The sequence below is a fragment of the Ammospiza nelsoni genome, chromosome 28, assembly GCF_027579445.1.
Source record: "Ammospiza nelsoni isolate bAmmNel1 chromosome 28, bAmmNel1.pri, whole genome shotgun sequence".
In the NCBI taxonomy this organism is placed as follows: Eukaryota; Metazoa; Chordata; class Aves; order Passeriformes; family Passerellidae; genus Ammospiza; species Ammospiza nelsoni.
Window position 1 is genome coordinate 397339 of NC_080660.1, and position 15177 is coordinate 412515.

The 15177-nt window shown below is 53.9% G+C and overlaps 1 protein-coding gene across 1 annotated transcript; it reads left to right on the top strand.

Moving 5' to 3' along the window:
* Positions 1–9019: 9019 nt before the first annotated feature.
* Positions 9020–14993, top strand: LOC132085092 (uncharacterized). The gene is made up of 9 exons (XM_059490461.1): positions 9020–9105; positions 11468–11797; positions 11905–12198; positions 13196–13315; positions 13482–13558; positions 13831–13896; positions 14429–14497; positions 14609–14668; positions 14756–14993. The coding sequence occupies exons 1-9, from the start codon at positions 9033–9035 to the stop codon at positions 14813–14815; spliced, it is 1149 nt and encodes a 382-aa protein (XP_059346444.1). The 5' UTR covers positions 9020–9032; the 3' UTR covers positions 14816–14993.
* Positions 14994–15177: the final 184 nt, after the last annotated feature.

Consider the following 15177-nt stretch of genomic DNA (forward strand, 5'->3'; position numbering starts at 1 on the left):
GATCGCCGCCCCGCTCGGCCCCGCGCCGCCCCCCGAGCCGAGCCGAGCCGAGCCGAGCCGAGCCGAGCCGAGCCGAGCCGAGCCTGGCCCGGCCGGGCCGGCGCCGGGCAGGGGCCGGGAAGGGCCACGGAGCTCCGGCGGCTCCGCTGCGAGCCCCGAGCGAGAGCGGCGGCGGCGGGGGCGGGGCGGGGGGCGGAGGGGGCGCCGGGAGGGGGAGCGGGAGCGGCGGCGGCGGGGGGGGAGCGGCAGGAGGAGGAGGAGGAGGAGGAGGAGGAGGAGGAGGAGGAGGAGGAGGGAAGGGAGGGAAAGGAGGGAGGGGGAGAGCGGGGACGTGCGCGCGTGTCACGCGTGGGGCTGCGCGGGGGAGCGCGGGGTTTGGGGCGGGAGAGCGGCGTTTGGGGAGTAAATGGGTGCTTTGGGGTGAACAATGGGGATTTGGGGCCGGAGAGCGGCACTGGGACGAGAGAGGGGGATTCGAAGGGAATTTGGGGTGTGCGAGAGGGATTTGGGGCGGGAAGAGGGGGATTCGAAGGAGATTTGGGGGCGGAAGCGGGGATTTGGGGCGGGAAGGGGGGATTTGGGGAGTAAATGTGCGGTTTGGGGTGTGCGAGAGGGATTTGGGGCGGGAGAGGGGGATTCGAAGGGAATTTGGGGCGGGAAGGGGGGATTTGGGGAGTAAATGTGCGGTTTGGGGTGTGCGAGAGGGATTTGGGGCGGGAGAGGGGGATTTTGGTATGGCAGAGGGGGGTTTGGGGTGTACGAGATGCGCTTGGGGCCAGAGAGCGGGATTTTGGGGTGGGAGAGGGGGGATTTGGGGTGTGACAGTGGGTTTTGGGGTGTCAATGTTCGGTTTGGGGTGTGCACACGTGTTTTGGGGTGTAAACGTGTGGTGTTTTGGGGGTAAATGTGTATTTTGGGGGGTAAATGTAAGTTTTGGGGTTTCCACACACACGTTTGGGGTGTCAATGTGTGTTTTGGGGGGTAAATGTGTGTTTTGGGGTGTAAATGTGTGTTTTGGGGTGTGCACAGGTGTCTGTGTGTTTTGGGGTGTTCGTGCACCCCTGTTCTCACACCTCGCCCGTGTTTGCACACGTGTCGGGTGCACATCTGCATTTTGGGGGTCACACCTGCATTTCGGGGGCTCACATCTGCATTTTGGGGCTCACACCTGCATTCCGGGGGTCACACCTGCATTCCGGGGGTCACACCTGCATTTTGGGGCTCACCTCTGCATTCCGGGGCGCACACCTGCATTTCGGGGCTGTGCTCCCCTGTGTGCACACCTGGCCCAGCCCGGGACCCCCGGGCACACCTGGCTGTGCCCACCTGGCGCTGCCGGCGCGCACATCTGGCCCGGCCCGCGCACATCTGGCCCCGCGCGTGTCTCCCTGCGTGTGTGCCCACACCCGCGTGCGTGGGAGCTCCTCCATTTCCCGGGATTCTTCTTTTCTTCAGGGCTGGAATTTTTTTTTTCCTCTTTTTTGAGCTTTTGCTTTTTTCTCCCTCTCTCCTCCTTTTTTTTTTTTTTTTTTTTTCCCTTTAATCTTAAATAGAATTTTCTTTTTTTTTTTTTTTTTTTAATTTTTTTTTCTCCCGCCTGGAGGGATTTGGAGGAAACCTGGGAAAAACGGAGCTGGGCCAAGGGGGTCGGGGAGCACGGGGACCAGAGGCCGCCCAGCCCGTCCTTCTCCTTACCAGAGTTTTTTCCATGGAAAACACAATATTTTTTTCCCCATTTTTTCCCTTTCTCCCGGGGATTTCCAAGCTTTTTTCCCCTTTCCTGGCAGCGATCCCGGGCCTTGTCCCATTCCGGGACACACCAGGGGCTCCCTCCTTTTTCCATGGATCCCCCAGCCCCAGGAATTCCCAAATTCCAGGAGGAACCAGAAGATTCCAGTTCCAAAGCGCCCGAGCTGGGCCGCAGCAAAAAGGGGTGAAAAAAATCGGATTTCTGTTAAAACCGATCCCGCGAGCTGAGACGGCGCTCCCGGACACCGCCGGGCCCGTGCGGATTTTGGGCTTTTTTGGGGTTTTCTCCTGAATCCGCCCGAATTCTCCGCTCGGTGCCGGAGGGTCCCGAGAGCGGGGGAGGCCCCGGAGGTGGCAGGAATTTGGGGAGGAGGAGGAGGAGGAGGAGGAGCCGGGAATTCGCTGACGGGCCGGGAAAAGCCGCTGTGTCCGCACTCGGGAGCCGGGCAGGGGCACCGCGGGGGCGGGAGAGGCAGCGGGGACCCCAAAATCTGGGAGGGCGAGGAGGAGGAGGCGTCAGGGCCTGGACAGCTTGGTTTGGTTTGTTATCCTGGGGTTTTTGGTCTGTTATCCTGGAGTTTCATTTGTTATCCTGGAGTTTGCTCAATTATCCCCAGAGTTTGGTCTGTTATCCTGGTGTTTGGGCCATTATCCCGGGGTTCTGTCTGTTATCCTGGAGTTTGCTCAATTATCCCAGAGTTTGATCTGTTATCCTGGTGTTTGGGCCATAATCCCAATGTTTGGCTCATTATCCCGGTGTTTGGTCCATAATCCCAGTTTTGGGCCCATTTTCCCAGTATTTGGTCAATTATCCCGGTGTTTGCTGTGTTATCCTGGGGTTTGATCCATTATCCCGGAGTTCAGTCTTTTATCCCAATGTTTGGTCCGTTACCCCAGAGTTTGACCCATAATCCCAATGTTTGGCTCATTATCCCAATGTTTGGCTCATTATTCCAGTTTTGGGCCCATTTTCCCAGTATTTGGCCGATTATCCCGGTGTTTGCTCCGTTATCCTGGGGTTTGGTCCATTATCCCAATGTTTGGCTCATTATTCCAGTTCTGGGTCCATTTTCCCAGTATTTGGTCGATTATCCTGGTGTTTGCTCCATTATCCTGGGGTTTGGTCCATTATCCCAATGTTTGGCTCATTATTCCAGTTCTGGAATTCCAGAATTCATTATTCCAGTTCTGGGCCCATTATCCCCGCCTTGGCTCCCAAATCCCATCACTGGGTCCCAAATCCCAGCCTTGGATCCCAAATTCTGACATTGGGAAGTGTCCCCCAGCCCAAAATTGGGGATCCCCAATTGGGAATTTCTCCCCAGTCCCAAAATCCCGGAGCAGCTGGGAGGGCTTGGGCCCAGAAGGGACAGACCCAGGACTGACACCCCAAATTCTGGGATGGGCACCTGGAATTCAGGATTGGCACCCCAAATTCTGGGATGGGCGCCTGGAATTCCGAGATTGGCACCCCAAATTCTGGGATGGGCACCTGGAATTCCGAGATTGGCACCCTGAGTTCTGGGATCGGCACCCTGAATTCCGGGATTGGCACCGTGAGCTCCGGGCCTGGCACTGGCCCCGCGTTCCTCGCGCCGCGGCGCCAGGAGCAGATGGGGTCTCCGCTGGGCCGTGAAATCCCAATCTGTGCCGGAATTCCCGGGATATCCATCCTCAGCCCGGGGCTGTGAAATCCCAATTTGTGCCGGAATTCCCAGGATATCCATCCTCAGCCTGGGGCTGTGAAATCCCAATTTGTGCCAGAATTCCTGGGATATCCATCCGGAGCTGTGAAATCCCAATCTGTGCCGGAATTCCCGGGATATCCATCCAGAGCCCACGGCTCCCGGCCGATCCCAGAGCCGGCTTCACCCATTCCCGGTGCCAGGAGATGTTTGGGATGGAGCAGGAAGAGCCTTGGGGTGGATGGGGAAAATATTTGGGATGGGCGAGGAAGATCTTTGGGATGGCCAAAAGGATTTTTGGGGTGGATGAGGAAAATATTTGGGATGGATGAGGAAGATACTTGGGATGGATGAGGAAAATATTTGGGATGGACCAGGAAGATCCTTGGGATGGATGAGGAAGATATTTGGGATGGTCAAGGAGGATCTTTGAGGTGGCCAAAAGGATTTTTGGGGTGGCCAAAGGGTTCTTTGGTGTGGCCAAGGAAAACCATCCTGGTCAGCCTCAGGATCTCCATCGGGATTCCCTGGGGAGCTGCTGTCCTGGAATTGGGATAAAAAGGAGAAATTTCACCATTTCCATGGATTTTTATATTTTGGGAAGCGTTTCCACAGTGAGAAGGAGCAGCCAGGCTGGGGGCTCCAGCCCTTCCCATCAAAATGTGCCTCTTTATGATCCCTTTTTAAATATCTTCCATTTTTTTTTCCCCCAGAAATCAATTCCCAAATCCCTCCCTCCATCCCGCGGGAATTATCTCCCTGCCGGGGATTTGCAGGAATTCCATTTCCCAGGAAAAGCCGCTCCAGCCCCAAAATAACTCCTGAGCTCCGCGGGGATCGCGGCCAAACCCCGGCACTGGGGAAGGGCTGGGGGACACTGGGGGGCACTGGGGGGCACTGGGGGACACTGGGGGGTACTGGGGGACACTGGGGGACACTGGGGGACACTGGGGGACACTGGAAGACGCTGGACAAGACTGGGGGACGGGGTGCTGGACACTGGAGGACGCTGGGGGGTTCTGGTACATACTGGACACTTGTGGTCACTAGTGGTCATTGGTGGGTGCTGGACACTGGTGGACACTGGTCACTCTCTGCTGGTCACTGCTGGACACTGGTTGTCACTGTGGGTGCTGGACACTGGTGGGAGCTGGACATTGGTGGACACTGGGGGGTGCTGGTGGACACTGGTCACTGTGGGTGCTGGTGGACACTGGTCACTGTGGGTGCTGGACATTGGTGGTCACTGTGGGTGCTGGACACTGGTCACTGTGGGTGCTGGACATTGGTGGTCACTGTGGGTGCTGGACACTGGTCACTGTGGGTGCTGGACATTGGTGGTCACTGTGGGTGCTGGTGGACACTGGTCACTGTGGGTGCTGGACATTGGTGGTCACTGTGGGTGCTGGTGGACACTGGTCACTGTGGGTGCTGGACATTGGTGGTCACTGTGGGTGCTGGTGGACACTGGTCACTGTGGGTGCTGGACATTGGTGGTCACTGTGGGTGCTGGTGGACACTGGTCACTGTGGGTGCTGGACATTGGTGGTCACTGTGGGTGCTGGTGGACACTGGTCACTGTGGGTGCTGGACATTGGTGGTCACTGGTGGTACCTGGTGGTCATTGCTAGGTGCTGGACACTGGTGGACACTAGGGGCGCTGGACATTGGTGGGAGCTGGACACTGGTGGACACTGGGGTGTGCTGTGCACGCTGCTGGACACTGGGTGACACTGGTGGGTGCTGGTCACTGGTGGTCACTGGTCCCTCTGTTTGCTGGTCACTGCTGGACACTGGTGGTCACTGCTGCACACAGGTCACTGTGAGTGCTGGACACTGGTGGTCACTGGTGGTCACTGGGTGCCCCATCATTCCCACTCCCACCCCATCCCAGAGCTCCTCCTCAGCCTGATCCGGAGCCAGGGTGAAATCCCAAATCCCCAGTCCCCAATCCCAAATCCCCAGACAGCTCCTGGCCCTAATCCCGGCTGCTCCCGGTGATCCCGGCACTCCCGGTCCTGCGGAGCTCCCCGGGTGCTGCCAGTGGGGCCCTCCGTGCCTCAGTTTCCCCAGCTCCAACCTGAATCCTGCTGCCCTGTGGCCAAGGGGTCTCTGAATTCCAGAACCCCAGAATACTGGAATCCCAGAATCACAAAATCTCAGAACCTCAGACACCCAGAACTCCAGAATTCCAGAACACCAAACTACCAGAATTCCGAAATCTCGGATCCAAGAATCCCAGGATCCCAGAATGTCAGAATCCCAGAATTCCAGAACTCCAGAACCTCAGGAATCCAGAATCCTGGAAGCCCAGAATTCTTGAATTCCTGAGCCCCAAAATCCCAGAGTTCCAGAATCCCAGAATTCCAGAACTCCAGAACCTCAGGAATCCAGAATCCTGGAAGCCCAGAATTCTTGAATTCCTGAGCCCCAAAATCCCAGAGTTCCAGAATCCCAGGATCCAAGAATCCAAAGATCTCAGGAACCCAGAATCCCGGAATCCCAGCAAGCCTGAATTCCAGAACCTCCAAAATCCCAGAACCTCAGGAATCCAGAAACCTGGAACCCCAGAACTCCTGAATTTCTGAATTCCAGAACACCAGGATCCCATAATTCCGGAATCCAAGGATCCCACAATTCCAGAACCCCCAAAATCCCAGAACCTCAGGAATCCAGAATCCTGGAACCCCAGAACTCCTGAATTCCAGAGCCCCAAAATCCCAGGACCCCAAAACCCCAGGATCCCATAATTAAAGGATCCCACAATTCCAGAATCCCAGAATTTACGAGGTTGGAAAAGCCCACCAAGCCCAACCAGAATTCCAGGAACTCCTGGGACCCCTCCCAGGGCGGCCCCTCCAACCCCCCTGAGACCCTTCCCACAAAATTTGGGAATTTTGTGCCGCGATTCCCGAAATTGCTCTCCAGAGTCAGGAATTCCTCCCGAAATCCCCCTGAAATTCTGGAATTCTGGGATTTTGGAGAGAAAATTTAGGAATTGCGGCACAAAAAGGGACACAAAGCCCCTTTGTGGAGCAGCTCCGGGGTGTGGCTGTGCCTCGGGATGTTCCTCCCCTCCATTCCCTAATTAATCCCTGATTAATCCCCTAATTAATTCCCTAATTCCGCAAATCTCCTGCCTTTGTCTGGGGCTTTGTTCTGGGGACAGAGGCGGCACCCGGGGGACATCTGCCACCGCCACCGGGATTAGGGCACGCCCTCATCACCAATTAATCAATCGAAATTAATTAATTAATTAATGAAACCGCCTTAATGAATCCCCGGATCGACAATTAACCCGAACATCCCCGGCGGGGTGGACGGAGCCGTCCCAGACTGGAAAAATTTGGATTATCCCCCCTATTTTTTTTTTCCCCCATCAAACACCTCCAAGTTTGGAATGCGCGTTTTCCAAAATCCCTTCCCAAAATTCCCATTCTGGAATCCTGGAATTCTGGGATTTTGGGGTTCTGGCATCCTGGGATTCTGGAATTTTGTGGGTCCAGAATTCTGGGATTCTGGCATTCAGGAATTTTGGGATTTTTGGGTTATGGGATTCTGGGATTTTTGGGTTCTGGGATTCTGGGATTTTGTGGTTCTCGGGTCCTGGGATCTTTGGATTCTTGGATCCTGGGATTCTGGAATTCTGAAATTTTGGCGTCCCAAAATCCAGGAAACCTGGAATTCTGGGATTCTGGGATTTTGGGGTTCCAGAATCCCAGAATTCTGATATTCAGGAATTCTGGGATTCTGAGATTTCGTGGTTCTGGGGTCGGGGGATCTTTGGATTCCTGGATTTTGGGATTCTGGAATTCTGGGATTTTGGTGTTCTGAAATGCAGGAATTCTGGGATGTGGGGTTCTGGAATTCAGGAATTCTGGAATTCTGGGATTTTGGGGTTCTGGGATTCTGGGATTTTGGTGTTCCGGAAATGCAGGAATTCTGGGATGTGGGGTTCTGGAATTCTGGAATTCTGGGATTTTGGGGTTCTGGAATTCTGGGATTTTGGTGTTCCGGAATTCAGGAATTCTGGGATGTGGGGTTCTGGAATTCAGGAATTCAGGAATTCTGGGATTTGGGGTTCTGGAATTCAGGAATTCTGGAATCCTGGGATTTTGGGCTTCAGGAATTCTGGGATTTTGGGATTCCGGAATTCAGGAATTCTGAGATTTCATGGTTCTGGGGTCCGGGGATCGTTGAGTTCTTGGATCTTGGGGTTCTGGAATTCTGGGATTTTGGTGTTCCAGAATTCAGGAATTCTGGGATTTTGGGATTCCGGAATTCTGGGATTCTGAGATTTCGTGGTTCTGGGGTCCGGGGATATTTGAGTTCTTGGATCTCGGGATTCTGGAATTCTGGGATTCTGGGATTTTGGTGTTCCAGAATTCAGGAATCCTGGGATTTGGGATTCTGGAATTCTGGGATTTTGGGATTCCGGAATTCTGGGATTCTGAGATTTCGTGGTTCTGGGGTCCGGGGATCTTTGAGTTCTTGGATCTCGGGATTCTGGAATTCTGGGATTCTGGGATTTTGGTGTTCCGGAATTCTGGGATTTTGGGATTCTGAAGTTCAGGAATTCTGGGATTTTGGGGTCCCATCCCATCCCGACCCTTTTCCCAGCTCGGACACGGCTCCAGGATTTTATTTGGGGCTGGGGGAGGCGCAGCCGGGTCCCGGTTCCTCCGTTCCCCGGAGGGATTCGGGATTTTGGGGGGCGATTCGGGGACCCCCCGGCCGCCCGCGGTCTCCTGCTGCCACCTCCCGGCCCCGGGATCGAACGGAATTCCCGGGAATTTCGCTCCCTGCCGGCTCGGGAGCGCGGGATGGGGCTGCAAATCCCATAAAAACCGCGAGTCCAGAAAGCGGGGAGGGTTTGGGGCTGGAACGGGGATTTTGGGGCTGAAACGGGGAGGATTTTGGGACTAGAATGGTGAGAATTTGGGGGCTGGAATTAGATGGATTTATGAGGTGGAACGGGATGGATTTTGGGGTTGGAAACGGGAGGATTTTGGGGTTGGAACGAGAAGGAATTTTTGGGGATGGAACTGGGAGGATTTTGGGGCTGGAACAGGATGGATTTTGGGGTTGGAACCGGGAGGATTTTGAGGTTGAAACCGGGAAGATTTTGGGGTTGAAACCGGGAAGATTTTGGGGTTGAAACCGGGAGGATTTTGGGGTTGGAACGAGAAGGATTTTTTTGGAGTTGGAACAGGGATTTTGGGTTTGAAAAGTGCATTTTGGGGTTGGACATTCCTCCCCAAACCTCCCGGCCCTGCTGCTGCTGGGCTGCCCGAGCTGGGGACAGCGGAGCCACCGCGATGTCCCCAAGCGTCCCCGGCGCTCGCTGCAAAGGGAAAGCAAAACCCCCCAAAACACCCCAAAATTGCCCTCCCGGGGCGACTCAAATCAGTTCCCTGCGAGCTTTGGGGCTGAGAGCGCCGCGCTCCGGACACGTCCTTGTCCCCTCTGCCACAGGGGCGGCCGGGGGAGGAGGAGGAGGAGGAGGAAGGAGCCGGGGCAGAGGAAGGAGCCGGGGCAGAGGAAGTCCCCGGAGGGCGCTCGCAGCCCCGAGGGGTCCCGTCCCGGCTCCTCTCCGCGATGTCCCCGCTCGGGGGTCGCCGCTGTCCCCCCGCGCTGCTGGCGCTGCTGCTGGGCCTGGCCGGGAGCCGAGGTGAGGAGGGGGCGCGGGGGGACCGGGGGGGCTGCGGGAATTCGGGAATTCGGGAATTGCTGCGGGGATTGGGGAATTGCTGCGGGAATTGGGGAATTGCTGCGGGGAAAAGCCGGAGCGGCGCTCGGGGGGATGGAGAGGGGCTGGCTGCGGCTTTGGGGGGATTCTCCTCGCTCCTCTCAAGCCCCCATTGTCCGGGCAGAGCCGAGCCGGGCCGGGCCGTGACGCGGGGCCGGTTCCCCTTCCTGGGCAGCGTTTGGGGTGCGGAGTTTGCCTGAAAGTCTCGACTTCTCTGTTCCCACAGTTTCTGAACCGCGGAGCCGGGACCTTTCCCCGTTCCCAGACTCTGATCCCTCTGCCGAACCAGCCCCGTTCGCTCTCCCGGGGTTTTGGGGCAGCTGGGGGTGACCCAGGGTCTTTTTTCCCCTGAAAGCGGCGATTTTGGGGTGTGGGGAGCAGAAAACCAGCGGGATTTGAGGGATGGATTGACCCTGGAGCATCTCCAGGTGCCTGGAGCATCTCCTGGCCACACCTTGGCAGATTTTGGTGTCATTTTCCTGACAGCTCCAGGGTTCGCAGAATCTCAGGATTTTTGAGGCTGGAAAAGAGCTCCGAGGTCACCAGGCTGGCACCAACCCCCTCCTGGTCCCCCAAAGTTCCAGAGATTCCCCGAACACCTCCAAGGATGGAGATCCAACCCTCCCCGAGCCGCTTCCACGGCCTTTTCACTTTTCCAGGCAGAATTTTCCCCAAAATTTCCAGTCCTGGTCCTGCCCCATTCCCGGGGATCAGATCCCAAATCCCCCCTGGGATCAGATCCCAAATCTCTCCTGGAAGACCCCAAATCCCCCCTGGACCCCCTTTTCTCCAGGCTGACCCCCTGAACCCCCCTGGCAGCTCCGGAGCATCAGGAAAGGACAATTCCCGAGTCCCGCAGGAATTCCGGCACCTGGAGCCGGGGGAAATCCCTTCCCGATCGCTCCCGCTGCCCCAGGGAAGGATTTCCCGCATTTCCCGAATTTTCCGAATTTCCAGAGCCCCGGGGGTGTCCCCGCACCTGCAGCTGTGCCCTGGAGCCCCCAGAAAAACTCTGGATGCAGAAAAACCCCTGGGATGGCTGGGATCCGCTCAGGAGGGTGGAAAGGGGGGATTTAGGGTGGATTTAGGTCGGATTTTGGGCAGATTTAGGGCAGATTTAGGGGCGCTGGGCCATGCACAGGAGCCCCCAGAGCCGCCCTGACCACACGGGGCCGCAGGAAGCGCCGTCGGCCCTCCGGATGTTCCGCGGGTTTTATTTTGGGGGCCTGCGGCATCCGGGGCTGCTCTGAGGAGAGAAAACCGAAATTGAGGGGAGAGGGGGCAGGGGGGGAAATTCACCCGGGTTGGGGAGGGGGAACGGGCGCTGGGAGGGTGTGGGGAGAGGGGAACCCATGGAAGGGGGAACGGACCCTGGCCAGTGTGGGAAACTGAGAAAAGAGGGGAAATTTGGGATAAAAAAGGGAACTTGACCAGTTTGGGGTAATGGGGAGAGAGAGGAACCCATGGAAAGGGGAATGGATCTTGACCAGTCTGGGATAATGGAAATTTGGGATGGGGAATGGACACAGAACCAGTTTGGGATAATGGAAATTTGGGATGGGAAATGGACACAGAACCAGTCTGGGACAATGGGGAGAGGGGAAATTTTGGAATGGGGATGGGGAATGGACATAGAATCAGTCTGGAATAATGTGGAGAACATTGAACTTTTGGGATGGGAAATAGACACAGAACCAATGTGGGAAAACGGGGAGAGAGGGGAAATTTGGGATAAGAAATGGACCTTGACTAGTCTGGGAAAATGAGGAGAAAATTGAACTTTTGGGATGGGGAATGGACACTTGGCCAGTTTGGGATAATGAGGAGAGAGGGAAAATTTGGGAATGGGGAATGGACACACAACTTGTTTGGGAAAACGGGGAGAGAAGGGAAATTTTGGGAATGAGATGGAGAATAGACAGAACCAGTTTGGGATAATGGGGAGAGGGGAAATTTGGAATGGGGAATGGACACAGAACCAGTTTGGGACAATGTGGAGAAAATTGAAATTTTGGGATGGGGAATAGACACAGAACCAATTTGGGATAATGGGGAGAGAAGGGAAATTTTGGGAATGGGATGGGGAACAGATGCAAAACCAGTTTGGCGTGTGTGGAGAGAATGGAATTTTTGGGATGGGCATAGGGAATGGGCCCTGGGGCCAGGAGTGGACGCTGCAGGTGTGGCCCAGGGGTGGCCCCGGCAGTGACCGTGTCACCTCCGGAGCTGTGGAGCCTCTCATGGTGTCACAGTCTCACCTGGGGCTCCCCTGGCTCTGGTTTAGGATCCCCGGAATGCCAAAATCCGTCTGTGTCCCGCCCCGTGACCGCGGGAGGATCGCTGTGCCTGGTGCCGGAGAAACCCCCGCGGGAGTGGACAGAGATGCACTGGAAATGGGACATTAATTCAGGAAAGTTGCAGAAGATCCTGACAGCCCGCAGGGATGGAAGTGTCTCCTATCCCAGAGGTCCTTTCCACGGGAGAGTGGAATTCCATCCAGGAAACCTCTCCCTGTGCATCTCCCCGGTTCGCAGGGAGGATAACGGGGTCTATTGGGCCGAGTTCGAGAATTCGCGAGTGATTCCATCCCGGTGCATCCGAGTGTCCGTGTGGGGTGAGTGCCCGTGTCCCTGTGTCCTCCTGTCCCTCTATCTCCTGTCCCTCTGTCCCTTTGTCCCCCTGTCCCCCTCTCTGTCCCCTCTCACCCCGCTGTCCCCGCAGACCCCGTCCCGCGGCCGGAGCTGAAATCCCAAATCCTGCAGCGGGATTGGAGCTGGTGTCACCTGTCCCTGCTCTGCTCCAGCCCCGGGAACGTCTCCTGTGCCGGGGCCTGTGCCGGGGATGGCCCGGAGCCGGTCCCGGGGCAGATCCCGGGGCAGATCCCGGGGCAGATCCCGGACAGCCCCTCCCGGCTGCTCCGGAGCCTCCCCGAGGGCGCGGATCCCCAAATCTGCCTCTGCAACGTCAGCAACCCCGCGGGGTGGAGCGCGGCCCGCATCGCCCTCACCTGCCCAGGTGAGCTCCCCGTGGGACCGGGGGCGGGGCTGAGCATGCCGGGGTTTACAGGCCATAAATACGGAAAAAATGGGGGGAAATACTAGGGAAAAATCGTTTATCTAGGTGGAAAATACTGGGTAAAAACCTGCTGGAATATACTAGGTGAAAACGGAAAATATGGAAAAGATTAGCTGGAAAATATTAGGTAAAAACCTGCTGAAATATATTAGGTGAAAATCGAAAATATGGAAAATATTGGCTGGAAAATATTGGGTAAAAACCTGCTGGACAATATTAGGTAAAAATAAAAAATATGGAAAATGTTAGGCAAAAACCTGCTGGAAAATAATAGATAAAAATCGAAAATATGGAAATTATTAGCTGGAAAATCTGCTGGAAAATATTAGGTAGAAATAATGTATAAAGAAATAAATTATATAGTTTCTAATTTAATTGTTATGTGTAAGATACACAATTTTTGTGTATGTGTTCAATGTAAAATCTATACATATATATATAATAAATTCATACATAAAATATATACTTACATATATAATGTATACTGTTTATATAGTACACTTATTTATATATAAAATTTATGCTTATTTTTATATATAGAAATATACTTTATATAGATATAAAATATACTTATTTTTACATATAAAATCCATACTTATTTTCTCATATAGCACACTTATTTATCTGTAAAAAATGAACATTTATCTGTATAAAATCTACATGTATTTTTATATAAAATATGTAATTATATATATATATATAATTGTACTTATTATTATTTTTATACTTATTGAATGTTATTTTTAAAGCTGTAATTTTTTTACATATAAAACATAAAGGTATTCTTATACCTTTAATCCATATTTTTTTAATACATTTTTTATTCAATATAAGTGAAAAACATAAATTTTTATGATTAAGGGAATCCTGGGATGTTTTGGGTGGGAAGGGACCCCAAACCCCAGCCTGGTTCCAGGATTCTGGGATTCTTTTCCAGAAATTTCAGGGAATTTCAGCCTCTGGACGCTGCTGGCCGGGGCCGGGGCCGTGGGGCTGATCCTGCTCCTCGTGGGCTTCTGCTGCTGGTGGAGGAAGAGGAGGAAAAACTCCCGGGAAGGTTTGTCCGGAATGTCGGGGCAGGATCCCGAATTTGGGGGATCTGATCCCAAACTGGCCCTTGGAACCCCAAAATCTGGGAGTTCTGACCCTTGGAACCCCAAATTCAGGAATTCTGACCCCAAACCAACCCTTGGAACCCAATTTTGTGAATTCTGACCCCGCAGGGATCCCCAGAACCGCCCCGGAGCAGGCGCTGACCGTCTACGCCACGGTGGGAGAGAAGAAACGCCGCCAGGACCCCGTGAGTGCCGGGATTGTCCCTTCCCACCCCAAATCCGGGAATTCTGGGGTCGGACAAACCCCCCAAGGTCACCGAGTCCGCCCTGGGGCCGACCCCAGCCTGGTCACTCGGTGTCCGGTCACTCCTCGGACACTCCCAGGGCTGGGAACCCAAACCCTGGGCAGTTCCACGGCCTGACCACGCTGCCCATGGGGAAATCCCATCCGGGTGGGAATTTTGGGAGCCCCAAGCTGATCCTTTTAACCATTTCTGGCTTTATTTTGTGTCCCCAGGCCAGGACGGGCGAGGCCACCCAGGAAGGAGCCACCATCTACGCTGCGGTCACTCCCAGGACAGTGGTAGGGTCATTCCCATGGGATCCCCAGGCTGGATCCACTTTTAATCCCAAAATTTCCCAGTTTTTTTATCCCCAAAATTTCCCATTTTTTATCCCCAAAATTTCCCAATTTTTATCCCCAAAATTTCCCATTTTTATCCCTGAAATTTCCCATTTTTTATCCCCAATATTTCCCAGTTTTTTATATCCAAACTTTCCTGGTTTTTATCCCTGAAATTTCCCATTTTTTATCCCAAATATTTCCCAATTTTTTATATCCAATCTTTCCCATTTTTTATCCCTGAAATTTCCCATTTTTTATCCCCAATATTTCCCAGTTTTCTATATCCAAACTTTCCCGGTTTTTATCCCTGAAATTTCCCATTTTTTATCCCCAATATTTCCCAATTTTTTATATCCAATCTTTCCCATTTTTTATCCCTGAAATTTCCCATTTTTTATCCCCAAAATTTCCCATTTTTTAACCTCAAAATCTCTCATTTTTATGCCAAAATTTCCCATTTTTTGCACATCCTGACCCTTTTTCCCCACAGGAGCACCCCAGGCACCATGAGGAACCCGTGAACTTCACCATTTACTCCACGGTCCAGTTCGACCACGGGGTGAGGCTGTCCTGGAGTGTCCCCGAGCCTTGGGGACACCAAATCCGTGTCCCCCGAGGTTTTGGGATCCCATTTTTCCCAATGGGAATTTTCCCCCTTTTTTCCCCACAGCCTTCATCCATCAAGAGGAAGAGGCTGGACCGATCTTTGGTCTCCACCGCCTACCTGGAGGTAATGGAGAATCCACTGGGTTTTTAGGGATCAAAAGAATCCCCAAAATGTCCCAAAATGTCCCAAATCCCACCCATTTCCTTGCAGGATAATGGGGGTTACAGGCGCTTGGGGTTCCCAAATCCCGCCGACCACCAGCGCCCCTGAAACCCCAGAATTCCCATCCCGGTGGAATTCTCCTCCTGGAAACTCCAGCGGCCACCGGGACCCATGGAATAGAAATATCCAGAAATATCCAGAAATTCGGGGTTTTCCACCCAAGGTTCAACCCCCGGCTGCGCCTCGGAGCGAAGATTTGGGGATGGAAAAGTCCGGAAGGGATGGATTTGGGATTGGGCAGGCGGGATGGGCAGGGTGGGAATTCTGTGGGGATTTTAGCGTTTGGAAATTTGACAATTCTTTATTTTTTATTTTTCTTGATGAAGAGCGTGAAGAGGTTTGGGTTCACCAATCCGAGTTTTTGGCCAACGCACCAACTTTGGGGTGGGTTTGGTGCTGGCGCTCACTGG

Coding starts and splice junctions, on each gene's coding strand:
- LOC132085092 (XM_059490461.1), top strand. CDS start 9,033: ATGTCCCCGCTCGGGGGTCGCCGCTGTCCCCCCGCGCTGCTGGCGCTG. Junction 9,106..11,467: donor GGGCCTGGCCGGGAGCCGAG/GTGAGGAGGGGG, acceptor GCTCTGGTTTAG/GATCCCCGGAATGCCAAAAT. Junction 12,199..13,195: donor CATCGCCCTCACCTGCCCAG/GTGAGCTCCCCG, acceptor ATTCTTTTCCAG/AAATTTCAGGGAATTTCAGC.